At 42.8% G+C, this 14075-nt stretch overlaps 1 protein-coding gene across 1 annotated transcript in view; it reads left to right on the plus strand.

Annotated features, from left to right (window-relative positions):
• LOC116981653 (coiled-coil and C2 domain-containing protein 2A-like) overlaps window positions 1-14075 on the plus strand; it is a 182031-nt gene that overhangs the window by 129649 nt on the left and 38307 nt on the right. Inside the window, exons 24-30 of the mRNA XM_033034740.1 lie at window positions 1047-1143; window positions 3048-3143; window positions 3237-3401; window positions 3617-3643; window positions 3762-3965; window positions 11066-11155; window positions 11413-11526. Of these exons, the coding sequence (XP_032890631.1) occupies window positions 1047-1143; window positions 3048-3143; window positions 3237-3401; window positions 3617-3643; window positions 3762-3965; window positions 11066-11155; window positions 11413-11526 (793 nt within the window). The remainder of the gene's footprint in view (window positions 1-1046; window positions 1144-3047; window positions 3144-3236; window positions 3402-3616; window positions 3644-3761; window positions 3966-11065; window positions 11156-11412; window positions 11527-14075) is intronic.

Below are 14075 nucleotides of genomic sequence, written 5' to 3' on the forward strand. Positions count from 1 at the left end.
CCTTCAGCATATGACAGACCCGCCATCCCGGGAATTAACCTTGTGAACCTACGCTGCACTCCGTCAATAGCAAGAACGTCCTTCCTCAAATTAGGGGTGCAAAAATGCACACAATACTCCAGGTGTGGTCTCACTATGGTCCTGTACAACTGCAGAAGGACCTCTTTGCTCCTATACTCAACTCCTCTTGTTATGAAGGCAAACATGCCATTCGCATACATGATCTTATGAATACTCTAAGTTATATAAGATGTTGGCCTCACCAACGTCTTATACAACTGCAACATGACCTCCCAACCTCTATACTCAATACTCTGATTAATGAAGACCAATGTGCCAAAAGCCTTTTTGACCACTGCTTCTTCCTGGGATGCCACCTTCACTATGCACCTGCACTCCTAGATCCTTCTTCTCTACACTTCCCAGAGTCCCACTGTGTAGGCCCTGTCCATTTTAGACTTTCCAAAACACATCACATTTCTCTGTATTAAATTTCATCAATCATTCCCCATTCCTTAACCCACCTGGCCAACCGAAAAAGAACCTGCTGCAATTTTTGACAACCAACTTCACTATCTGCAATACCACCCACTTTTGTATCATCTGCAAACTTGCTAATCTTGCCATGTATGTTCTCATCCAAATCACTGATATATATCCTGGGTAAGATTGAATGTTGTTGTAACTCCGTACTTATTCTTTCATATTGCAAGTCATTCTTTGGGAAAATAAAATGATATATTATTAGCCAAAATTCCAAGGCATTTAAGAATGGAATCCAATCATTTTATTTACTAACTGGTTTTATCGACCAGTCAGTAAATAAAATGATTGGATTCCATTCTTACGTGCCTTGGAATTTTGGCTAATGATGATAACATCTTTTCTCCCCAAAGAATGACAATCAATGTAAAAGAATAACTCCACAGTAACTGCAAAGTTTAATGATAGGAAAGAGTGATGCCATAATTTTAATGCAACAGATTTTTTTAAATGTTTGGTGTTGGTTAATTTATGAAAGCTTTATCATATTTCTTTTATTATAGATCACCCAATGGAGATTACAACAGTGCAGCCTTATGCAAAATGAAGGACAAAATATTAATTAATGTATTTGATAGCTTAACTGTTGCTACTCCAGAGGTAATAAAATAGACATAATACAATATTCCTTGCTACTGATTCAACTTGCAAATGAACCTTTTGGGAATCATGCACCAGCACTCACGTCCCTTTGACCTTTCGTTGTCTGGATCCTCCTCCCATTTAGAAAATAATCTAGGAATTTCTTTATACCTACTACTGAAGGGCCTGTCCCACTGACGTGACTTTTCAGCGACTGTCTTCGACCTTCAAGCTCGAGGGCACTCGCCTAAAAAACCTCGAGCTGGATCGACCGTCAGCGATGAAACCGCGAGCCGAATCGACCGTCTGCACACACACACACACACACACACACACACACACACACACACACACACACACACACACACACACACACACACACACACACACACACACACTACAAAGGCGGGGCCAGGGAAAGTGGGGGTGCACTGTTTGAAATTCACACCCGCGATGGACAGGAAGGTAAAAGACGGCTGGCATAGTTACGGTAAGTCCTTTAGAGAGTGCGGAGAGGGGGTGGGGGGGGGGGGGTGGGGGAGAGGGGGAGAGAAGGGGAGAGAAGGGGGGAGAAGAGGGGGAGAAAGAGTGGAGACACTTTTGAGAAGCCAGACAACTTTTAATAAAGTTTAGCGGGCATTTAACATTACCACTTGGTTTTCCATGGTTCTGAAAACTCCAATGAGCCAATTAAAATGCCCGGTCAGCAAAGGAGATTGCCTACGGCTACCTCGACTGCCTAGTGACCCCACTCCACTGCACTACGAGTTCAAAAGAACCATGCTGACCAATTTTTACTTGTGGAAAATTTTTCAGCATGCTGAAAATTTTACTCGACCAAACTGAGGTTGCGAGTATGCAGGAACTTCCCTCAAGCATGAAGGAGAGTTCCAGTGACCCCCACGACCTCCTATTACCACGTGTCGACCATGCTGTGAGTTTGAGTCGAGAGCAAACTCTTCTAAACTCGCAAATTAGGTCGCTGCTGTGGGACAGGCCCTTTAAGTTCATGCCCGTCCACTTCATCAGGGTCATAAAAGTTGTGATGCAGCTTTATAGGACTTTGGTCAGGCTTTATTTGGAATATTGCGTGCAGTTCTGATCACCCCATTACAGGGAAAAATGTTGAGGTTTTGGAATGTGCAGAGGAGGTTTACCAGAATCATGCCTGGATTAGAGGGTATAACCGACAGAGGTTGGGTTGACTTGGATTGTTTTCTCTGGAACACTGATGCTGCAGGCAGACCTGATAGAACTATATAAAATTACGAGAATCATGGATAGGGTAGACAGTCAGAACCTTTTTCCCAGAACGGAAAAATCAAATACCAGAGAGCATCGCTTTACCTTGAGAGGGATAAAGTTTGAAGGAGGTGTGCAGGGCAGCATTTTTACATGGAGGGTGGTGAGTGGCTGGAACATGTTGCTGGAGGTGGTGGTTGAGGCAGATACGATAGCCTCATTCCTGATGATTTAGGTGTTATTTATCAATCTATCTCTTTTCTAGTGTTTTGCTGTGCTTTTTTGTCTCATGTTACAGGTCTCCTGTCATCAACTCACATTTTATCATATTATTTTTTCACATTTATCATCATTTATTGCTTCACAAAACTCCACATAAAAAGAAAGATGTGGTTGATCTTTCATTGATAAGCAAATTTTGAACCGATTTTGAATATAAATACTTGCTGTATAAGGGCAGTATGGTAATCACCAAAATTAATCCTCTTCATCAATTTGATGTCATTTTGTTTTCTTCCTGTGAACAAATTAATGAAATTGAATTGGAAAAAGTTCATCCACATTTTGTTAATTCTACAAAATCATGTTTGCTTTGCTTACTTTTAAATTAGATATTTTTAGTTTTCGTAGATTTGATATAATGAGTAAACAAATAATTAAATTAATATCTTTGATCATAGACCGACTGCCCTGAGACATGCAGAATGAAGCCACATATCCAGAATTGGCTGGGATCCATTTCTATCCCTTTCAGTACTATCCTGGAACAATCAAAGGTATTGGTTTCTAATTGAATCATTATAAAGTAAGTGCCAAACATCGTTGTTTTTTTTAAAAACATTTTTGTTTTGTAAATGCATATTTCTTAGGTCAGTGGAACTTTCAGAATAGACACCCCAGTAATGTTACTAGGATACACATGGAAGAAAATAGATACAGGTTATTGTGAACAGTTTTATGAATTTGGACTTGCAGAAAGCTCACTTTTAACAATTTTTATTACCCTGGATCCTCAAGTTTCTTGTTCAGACAACGTAAGTCCTTATTTCATTGCAATTTAATTAAATGTACAATTCAAATTTGAAACAATTATAATTATTATCTTCTTAATTATTATAATTATTATCCTCTGTAAAAAACATGAATATTTTTCGTGGTACATAGTAATCATTGATTTGATTGATGCATTTCCTTTGGTGTACTTTATTGTAAATTGTAATTGTTTTCTAAACTTGTGTTATTGCCTTAGGAAGACAAACAACCCCCTCTATGGCAGGTTAGTAATCTATTTAGGAATAGATATTTATTTATTTCTATCTATTAATACATTGAAACAATACCGTTGTTTCTTAAAGTGAGCTTTAATACCATTTTCTTTTTTGACAATTTTTTAGTTAGAAACAATAGAAGATGAGGAGATTTTACACTTGGCATATACATTTCAAAAGGAGATTCGTAATCTTTATCCAAGGAGAAGAGTTGTTGTCAATATCATTGACAGTGAATGCAGAGTTGGCATTGTTACGAGATATATCAGGCCGCTTTGTCCACCACAAGAGCTACTTGACGTATTTCCAGAGAATCCAGAGGCGACCTTTGTACGTCACATTTAGCTATTTATTTGAACTGGAGCTAACAAATAAAGTGGAGACAATAAAAGTGCAACATTATGAAAGAGATGCTCATCCCCATCCTTGGCTAAGTAACCCTCTGCCACCGCTACATCTCTTTCCCTGCATTATCTCTTTCCGGCAACTCTAATGTGCAAGTCTAGATTTGATCAACAGCCCATTAGATTGTACCTAATTACTATCACCTGAAATACTTACTCCACATCCTTGATCCTGATAAGTTTCAATGTTCTCTGAAAATATGGATTCTGGAGGTTCTCAATTACATTACATGTGCATAAATGTTGGCATCAAAAAATGAACAAACATTTCCATGTACACAATAAATACAGCAATATATTATCTCTGCTATTTTTATTTGGCCTACATAACTCCAAGGGATACTGAATGCTCTGAATTATTTTTTTACTTTTTTGTTCCTGATTCTAAAATAGTTTACATCTCCCTTTTAATGTACGATTAGCCCAAATGTATTAATGACTAGACACAGCGGCTTTCCTGACTCCACACAGCGGCTTACCCGACTCCATTCTTGCCGACTCAATCAGCATGGCTTGATTACTCAGCCCCGACTCCGGGACTCTATTCTCCAGCGGGTACGGAAGGGGCATTACCTTCATCGTGACAGATAGGTGAGAAGACCAATCTGCTGGTCTCACGATTTTTTAAACCTTCATACCTTTTCTCATATTTCACCGATCGGAAGTCGCTTGGAGCAGAGAAGAACGGTGAGTAAGGTGGCAAAAAAAAATCCTAGCGATATAGGGTAGCGATTTTGCACAAATTTATTTACAATGCAGACCAGAAGTGGTCAAGATGAAAGTTTTAGTAATAGTATAGATAACAGTGTGAAGATCTTTTATCAGCATGCTTATGTGGAGCAAGTATTTCAGGCGACTCGCCTGATGACATTTGTATTCTGCTGACCTTTTCCATTTGCATGATTCCAGAGTCACATAAGTAAGTGTGGGTTCTTGCAGAGTGTTAGTGTTTACTTACACAGATGAATGAAATCTAATATCTCTATGGTGGGTTCACTGTTAGCCATGATATCATAGCACCACACTTAGTGGCTTATTAAAGGCCTGGTTCTACATGTTGCGTTATGTAGCTAAAATCATCTTGTGAGAATGAAGGCTTTATAAAATGACTTTACCTTGAGAAAGTACTGTACAGAAGTGAGTGGTAGGGGTTATAAGGGGGATGGGCTGGTAGAATGTTGTCAGTGATAGTGGAGGGAAAGTGTTAAACTTAAAAGGAGAACATAATTTCCATCTTTTATCTGGTACCTAATCAAAATTACAGTTTTGTCAATGAACAGATGGGGAAAAACAAGAGGGTGCAGTCAAGTGTTTCCTCAAAGATGATTCTGGTAATCACTCGGGAAATTATTAGAGATTGTGACGAAAAGAACCAGTGGGGTTAGAAGGATGACGTTGTGCAATCATGGCAAGTGAAAGAGAAGCCATGACATCTAAGGCAACTGGGGGGAGTTTACTTTTGTGTCAGGAACTACAACAGACGCGTGAGCTTTACTACATATTGTTCCATTTGCATATGAACAGGGACAGATTTCCCTAATAGAAAGCAACATGAGACGTATCATCATGTTGATTGGAAATCCACTTACCATATCTGCATTTACCATTATCTTTCCCATGGGCAAATAGTGCAATTTTTCTATCTCACAACTGGGGAACAGTTTGGTGCCGATCTGTGATGCTTTGCTCGTGTGCGGACATGACGTCAAAGGACGAGAAGCTGAAGCAAAGAAGTGTAAGCCAAATAACCGAAGGGAAACAAAGCCGAAAAGCCAAATAACTGAAAGCATACGAAATCAAAATGCCAACTAAACGAAAGGGCGGGACGCCTAAAAGCCAACTAACCGAAAGGGCGGGATGCCTAAAAGCCTACTAACCGAAGGGCGGGACTCCTATAAGCCAACTCACCGAAAGGCCGCAATGCTGAAACGCCAACTCACCGAAAGGCCGTACTGCCTCAAAGCCAACTCACCGAAAGGCCGCTATGCCGAAAAGTCAAATATTGGACATGATGTTGCCAGGAGGCGGGACTTGGCATCGATTGGTCCAGACCCCAGCGTCCATCACATCACTGGCCGGTGGAGACGGGAGGGTGGGGGTCATTTTCCCACACAAGCCATACGTGACTGGGCACTCTGAACCGGAGCACCAAGGTGTAAGCGGCCGAAGGAGCGCATCCCTCGGGACAGCCCCCACTCTCCCACGACCACGGCCGCCCTCCGCCTCATCTCCCCCATGCGGCTGCATTGTTATAGGCTGTGGGTCGGCAGCGCGCATACACACACACACACGGGGCCGGGTGGAGCAGAGTTGGGGACAGTCTGGTTCCTCCGCCCACCCAGAGTCACTGACCGCGATGCACCGCCATTGGACCCCGGCCCCCACACCAGGGTGATTCACCCCCCCGACCCCTGGACCCCGACACACACACGGGGTGATTCACTCCCCGACACCCACACTGGGTGATTCACCACCCACCCCCTGGCCGTGGGGACAGACGGCCTGGGGCATTGGCAGCCATAGTAAATCACTTTTAAAACATGGGGACACACACACAAATCCCCTGGCGGGCCATGGATAAGTGTGCATCATGACAAGAAACAATTTTATCTGCTCCAACCCCCCCCCCCCCCACCCCCCCCGACAACAAGAAGCACATTTTATTTATTGTTTAAACACAGTAATACCGTCTGGTTGCCTGCGTAATACACACAACAAGCTCCCATGCACAAAACACCAACAAGCTCCCATGCACAAAATAATCTGTAATCTGTTTTAAACGAAGGTGGACACAAAAAGTTGGAGTGACTCAGCGGAACAGGCAGCATCTCTGGAGACTAGGAATGGGTGACGTTTCAAGTCGAGGCCGGTTTGGCTGTCGGGGGGTGAATCACCCCGTGTGTTGGTCGGGGTCCGGGGGTCGGGGGGGTGAATCACCCTGGTGTGGGGGTTGGGGTGCATTGGCGGCGCATCGCGGTCATTGACTCTGGGTGGGCGGTGGGACCAGACTGTCTCCAACTCTGCTCCACCCAGCCCCATGTGTGTGTGTGCACTGCCGACCCACAGCCAGTCACAGTGCGGCCGCACGGGAGAGACAAGGCGGAGGGCGACCATGGCCGTGGGAGAGTGGGGACTGTCCCAAGAGATGCGCTCCTTCGGCCACTCGGGTTCAGAGTGCCCAGTCACCTATGGCTTGTGTGGGAAAATTACTCCCACCCTCCCGTCTCCACCGGCCAGTGATGTGATGGGCGCAGGGGTCTGGACCAGTCGCTGGCAAGTCCCGCCCCCTGGCGACGTCATGTCCGCTATTTGGCTTTTCGGCAGAGTGGCCTTTAGGTGAGTTGGCATTTCGGCATTGCGGGCTTTCGGTGAGTTGCCTTATAGGCGTCCCGCCCTTTCGGTTAGATTTTAGGCATCCCGCCCTTTCGGTTAGTTGGCTTTTCAGCTTTGTACACTTTGGGTTATTTGGCTTTTCGGCTTCGTTTCTGTTCGTTGATTTGGCTTCCACTTCTTCGCTTTGGCTTCTCGTCCTTCTACGCCACGTCCGGGTACCGCTTTGCTTGGTGTAGGCAAAGGTATCTGTCATCCTGTTTAAGAAAGCATTTATGCCAAAATAAAAATACTGTGGTCATGCCTCATATGGTTTATGAGTTGATGAAGTTTATGAATACGTTTATTGGCCAAGTATGTACACATACAAGGAATTTGCCTTGGTGCTCCGCTCGCAAGTAACAACACGACATACAGTAAACAATTAAGAATAAAACATAAAACATTAAGAATAAAACATTATAGTTTAAACGTGTGAATGAAATAAAATACCAGAGTAAAAGGAGGCTACAGACTATTGGTTATTGAGTAGAGCTACTGCTCGTAGAAAAAAGCGTTTTTTTTGTCTGGCTGTGGCAGCTTTGACAGTCCGGAGTCGCATTCCAGAGGGAAGTGCTTCAAAGAGTTTGTGGCCAGGGTGAGAGGGGTCAGAGATGATCTTACCCACTTGCTTCCTGGCCCTTGCAGTGTACAGTTCGTCAATGTTGCAGCCAACAACCTTCTCAGCTGATCGAACCATTTGCTGCAGCCTCCGGATGTTGTGCTTGGTGGCTGAGCCAAACCAGACCATGATGGAGAAGGTGAGGACAGACTCTACGATGGCAGTATAGAACTGGACCATCATTGCCTGTGGCAGATTATGTTTCCTCAGCTGCCGCAGGAAGTACATCATTTGTTGGGCCTTTTTGATTGTGGAGTCAATGGTGGCCTCCCATTTAAGTTCCTTGGAGATGATGGTTCCAAGGAACTTAAAATACTCCACAGATGTGACTGTGGTGTTGTTGATGGTAAGTGAAGGGTGGGGAGGGGGAGCTTTCCTAAAGTCTACTATCAATTCCACTGTCTTAAGAGCATTGAGCTCCAGGTTGTTACGAAGGCACCAGGACACCAGCTGTGTCACTTCCTGTCTGTAGGCAGATTCCTCCCCATCCTGGATCAGTCCAATCAGGGTTGTGTCATCATGAATGAAGTGGCGCAGAGTTGGCCTCTTTGTCCATGAGTGACATTCACACATTTTCCTGTGCTATTAATCCGCAAATATCTGAGTCTCTCGACCATTATAGAAAACCTTTCATTATATCATACATTTATTGCTGTCTCTCAATTACACTACTATGGATAGCTGAGCAAAGTTCAAAGTGGAGCATGTCCTATGATATGAACTCTTTACATTGTCCCTGCCATCATAATCTGCTCATGTTCACATAAATTGTGAGACACTGAGTGAAATCAGATTGTGTAAAAGTATCCATTGAAATTCAAGTAATTGCAATTATGCCTGGACGTATGTCTTTTGATAGCTGAAAATATGTTCAGTGAAGGGCAGGTATAATTTTCAGGCAGAGAACATGTGCAGACGGTGATTACCATCTGCATGTTTCACTCAGTGATCCTGATAGTTGGATGGTTTGGAATATACGGAAGCTCAAAGAAAGTAAGCAACAGTGCTTCCCAAACTTGTGGTTGAACGTGAAATAATAGGCTAAATGTGGGTAGGTGGGTGAGATAAAATGAAAGTGAAAATGCAACTGTATTCATATTTTCTGACTAGGTTAAGTCATTCAAGCACACACGTCAACCTTAATGCACAAGCTGCAAACTACAGTCCCATGCGCACACCTCCCACCGTCAGCACCAATCTCAACTTCTTTAACACTGGCAACAAATTTTTCTGCTGTTGACATGGAAAATGATCTTCTTTCTGCTTCCCACTGCCTCCCACATAATATCATTTAGCATGATAAACCAGGATGGTACCTTCAATCATACTGCATTCATTTTAGACTTGCTATCTCTTTACACAATTCCTCCAAATGCCACCTTTGAATTGTTTCCAGGTAAATCACCCTGTCATTACAAAACTATTCTACACCAAGCTTGTTATTGAGCATCGGAGACATGAAGGGTAGAAGTAGTATAATTATGTAGATATATCGAACTTAGATGTTGTAGATGACATGTGCATGTACCTTTAATATAGTTGCCTCATCACTACTAACCACTCCCCATATCACAAGTATAATTACAACCTCCCCACCCACTGATCGCTCTCTAGTTTCCGTGACAGACCACGTACAGCTGGTCTGTAATGTTACAGTATGAATAAAAGAAGTAAAGCTACAGTGTGTTGATGACACTTCTTTACAGGAGGAGACGGAGATGAAGGAGGGGATGCGGGCTTGCGCAAAAGTTCAGCCCTTAGCTTTTCATCGCGGAGACCATAAACCAGAAGGTCCCTGGTCAGTTCCTCAGGGGTCAGCGTGTCGTTGGGACGACAGATGGCACAATGGGCTAAGTGTTCGGCTGGCAACCGGAAGGTAACCAGTTCGAATCCCGCTTGGAGTGCATACTGTCGTTGTGTCCTTGGGCAAGACACTTCACCCACCTTTGCCTGTGTGTGAATGTGTGTGAATGTGTGTGAGTGATTGGTGGTGGTCGGAGGGGCCGTAGGCGCAGATTGGCAGCCATGCTTCCGTCAGTCTGCCCCAGGGCAGCTGTGGCTACAGAAGTAGCTTACCACCACCGAGTGTGACTGAGGAGTGAATGAATAATGCGATGTAAAGCGCCTTGAGTATTAGAATGGCGCTATATGAATCCCATCCATTATTATTATTATTAAGGCGGCACCGCCTGGCCAAGTACCGCAGCGCAGCGACATAATTCTCAGCAGATTCACCAGGGTGCTGACGCCGCCCGACAGTTTAAAACGTTCTAAGATGCAGTTAGAGGGAATGTCGCAAATTGCGGTAAACTTAGCCAATAAACATACCGGGTCCCGAGCAGATTCACCAGCAGCGTAGACGAAGAAGTCTGACCGTTCCAGGGCATCGGGACCAGCCAGGTTCAGAAGCAGACAAGCTTTGACCTCTGGGGTGGCGGCAGGATGAGCGATTGTGACATAGTGGTCGAAGTCACGTCTAAAGACATCCCATCGATGGGCAAAGTCTGAATCGAAAACGAGCACATCGGGTTTGCGGCAAGAAGTGGCCATAACGAGGAAATAGAGAGAGGGAACAGGAAACTGGGGCAAAACTAAAGAAACAACCGATAAACAGGAGGCGCAAGGGTAAGAGGTATGACACCATGTAAAGACATGTCATCAACACACTGTAGCTTTACTTATTTTATTCATACTGTAACATTACTGAAAGCACTAGCTGTACGTGGTCTGTCACGGAAACTAGAGAGCGATCAGTGGGTGGGGAGGTTGTAATTATACTTGTGATATGGGGAGTGGTTAGTAGTGATGAGGTAACTATATTAAAGGTACATGCACATGTCATCTACAGATGTTCAAACATATTTAAATTTCTTTTGGGTTTTTTGTCTGTTATTGTTCCCTGCTGAGAATTTATTGTACCTAAATTAATAAAAGCATGCAAAATGATTGGCAGTTTTTGAAGGAACTAATTGTATCCATTTATACATTTAGAGCATAATCAACACAAAATAATTGATATATTTTTTCCATTTTAGAATCTTGTAGCTAGATTTGTCTCCTTGATTCCGTACCTTCCAGATAATTTAGGATTTTCCGATTCTTGCAATATTTGGTTGACATCACAGGTAAGCAATAATGATGTATTTTAAGGGAAGAGGAAGAACTATAAAATGGTAAATTACATTATTAATACTCCTGTGATAGCTTTAATTATTAATAGTTTGCATGAGGATTTATGGTAGGTTTGATGGTTTTCCATATAAATTTATAGCCATGAATCAACTATTATAATCATATTTGCAATTCATTCATGATCAATTTTTATTGCAAAGTAATCTGTCAACAAATAAATAAATTCCCAATTCATGTTGATTTCTTTCAGCAATTTCTTAATCTAATACTTGGAGGTAAAGAGGATCATGCAGTTCTTCTTTGTAACTATTTCTTGTACATGAAAATGAATGCATATGTACTCTTAGGAACTTCAATTCTCGAAGTAAGTTCAACTTGCTGGCTGTTTTCCAATCTAACGTAGAGAAAAGCTAGGAAGATTAAGAATTAAGGCATGCAGACAATTTGATCGCAATGCTTTTAAAATATTTTTCAAATTTACTGGTTTGAAAATAATAGTGATGAAATGAGGGTTGTACGAGTCGAATTAGCATGAGTCGTCCTTCTCTGTGGACTCTCAATGCATAGCCTTGAGTTTCTCAATACCATCCCAAATGTTCTTTCTCTGCTTTGAGCAGACTTGGACCAGAGGTGTCCAGAAATCAATGGGGATGGTGCATTTCTTCTGGGAAGCTTTGAGCACATCTTTGAAACCTTTTTCTTGTGTGCCTAGCAATCAACAGATTTGTGTGCCTTTCACAACAGATATGGAAGAGAGCATCTGCTTCAGGTGCCTGATGTTGGGTGGGCAAACAATGTGGTCTGCTAATGGAGCTGACTGAAAATATCTAAGAGTCTGGGAAATGATGGTAGCATTGGTTTGCTAAATCTATGAATTAGTTAGTTTAGTTTAGAGATATAGCAGGGAAACTGGCCCTTTGGCCCATCACCGATTACCCATTCATTTAGTTCTAAGTTATCCCAGTTTTGCACTCACTCCCTACACACTCGGTGGAATTTACAGAGGCAAATTAACTTATTAACCTGCACGTCTTTGAGGATGTGGGAGGCAACCGGAGCACTTGGAGGAGACCCATGTGCTCTCAGGTGAATGTGCAATCTCTGCACAGACAGCATCTAAAGTGAGGATTAAACCTGGGTCTCTGGTTCTGTGAGGCAGCAGCTCTATCAACTACGCCATTGTGCTGCCTCACTGTCATTGAGAGTTTACTCTCACGACTGCAGTTATGCTTTTTCACCATCTTAGCGCATCGTTGCAAAGAAGGGGTGGGAGATTTCAACCTTCACGTGGTCCGCCCTGTTTCAACGAATGCAATCAACCTGGCGTGCACAATCAAATAAGATCAAATAGAACAAGTTGCCCTACAACTTTAGGTTGTGCATGCCATACGCAATTGAAGAAGTTGCAAAGAATTATTTTGGGCCTAAAATTTATTTTGATTTAATCTTATCACAGGGAGTGATCTACGTTGCTGAATAGAGAGACTTAAGTTGCCAATTATATTGAGCTCATGCCCCACTGAAGTGAGATTTGTGAGAATTAGTCGCCTCCTTGGTATTGGTAAAGAGGTTTAAAATGTTGGGCACAGGGGACTAGGACAAGCGACGTAATTTTGATGGCTTGAATAGAAATGGAAGTGAGTCAGGAGAAGCAAACAGGAAAGGGAAAATTATCATGGGAGAAGTATTAAACCAAGCAAGCGACAATAAGCTGATTGATTAAGGTTATGCCTTCTCTCATTACAGTCCATGCCAGTAAATTAGCTTTACCTAGACAGCACATGTAGTTCTTGAATGCCTATTTTAAATGCAAGCATCGGATACATGATGGGCAGAGTAGAGCGCTTGGAATATTTGCAAACTTTATGATTGGGAGAAATACGTATTTTTTGCTGTAAGCCTCTAACAATTCAGTCTGAAGAAGAACTGAAGGTCTGAAGGCCGACCTGAAACATTGTCCTCCATAGATGTGGCCTGACCTGCTGAGTTACTCCAGCACTTTGTGTTTTTTTTTTGTAAACCAGCATCTGCAGTTCGTTGTACCTGTCTTCTAAATATACTGGGATTATGCTCACTTCTGCACATTTGGTCTCATGGTGTGACAATATCCATGTAATTATGCATATGAGCTGTACTCATTGTCGCACATGCTCAGACTCGCACATATAATTATGGAAATCAGTCAGTGACTTTTAACTTGGAAATAAATCATTCCTGCTTTTGATCCCAACACGAGTGTGTGTGGAGCCATCTTCCTCCATCTAATATGTGCTAGATTTACCTATATCGTAAGCAGACACATATCAAAACATGGTGGCAGCGGTGAAAGTGAAAATTTGTGGATCCAATGGACGCTATGGTGATTAGCAAAAATGCTTTGAAAAGCTTTCAGGAATCAGTGTTTCAATGCTCAGCGACCGGACTAGCTGCATGCATGAGTGGAATGGTGTGCAGGTCAGTGAGGACACAAAGATAAGATGCAGTGTGTAAATCAGTGCTGTGGGGGTCGAGGGTTGAAACGACGTGCTGTGGGAGACTGCTTAAAGATAACGTAAGCTATTAACAGCGAGGAGATATTCTGATATTTCAAAATGGCGCAGACCAGTTCATCTTTCCACGTGGCTCCACCACCCAATCTAAAGCTCAAAGAGAACCAGGTAGAAGAGTGGAAAATGTTTAAACAAATGTACAAAAATTATGCCGTGAAAACAGAACTGGAAAAGAAGGAGAAACAGTATCAAAAAGCAGTATTCCTGCATACTGTTGGACCGGAAGGACTGCGAATCCTCAATACCCTGACGTTCGAAACGGTAGCAGATGAGACAGATGTGAAAGTCATCATCGACAAGATGTCAACCACCATCATAGGAGAGACGAATGAAACGTATGAAAGATTAATTTTCAATACACGAG

This window comes from Amblyraja radiata, chromosome 15 (assembly GCF_010909765.2).
Source record: "Amblyraja radiata isolate CabotCenter1 chromosome 15, sAmbRad1.1.pri, whole genome shotgun sequence".
NCBI lineage: Eukaryota > Metazoa > Chordata > Chondrichthyes > Rajiformes > Rajidae > Amblyraja > Amblyraja radiata.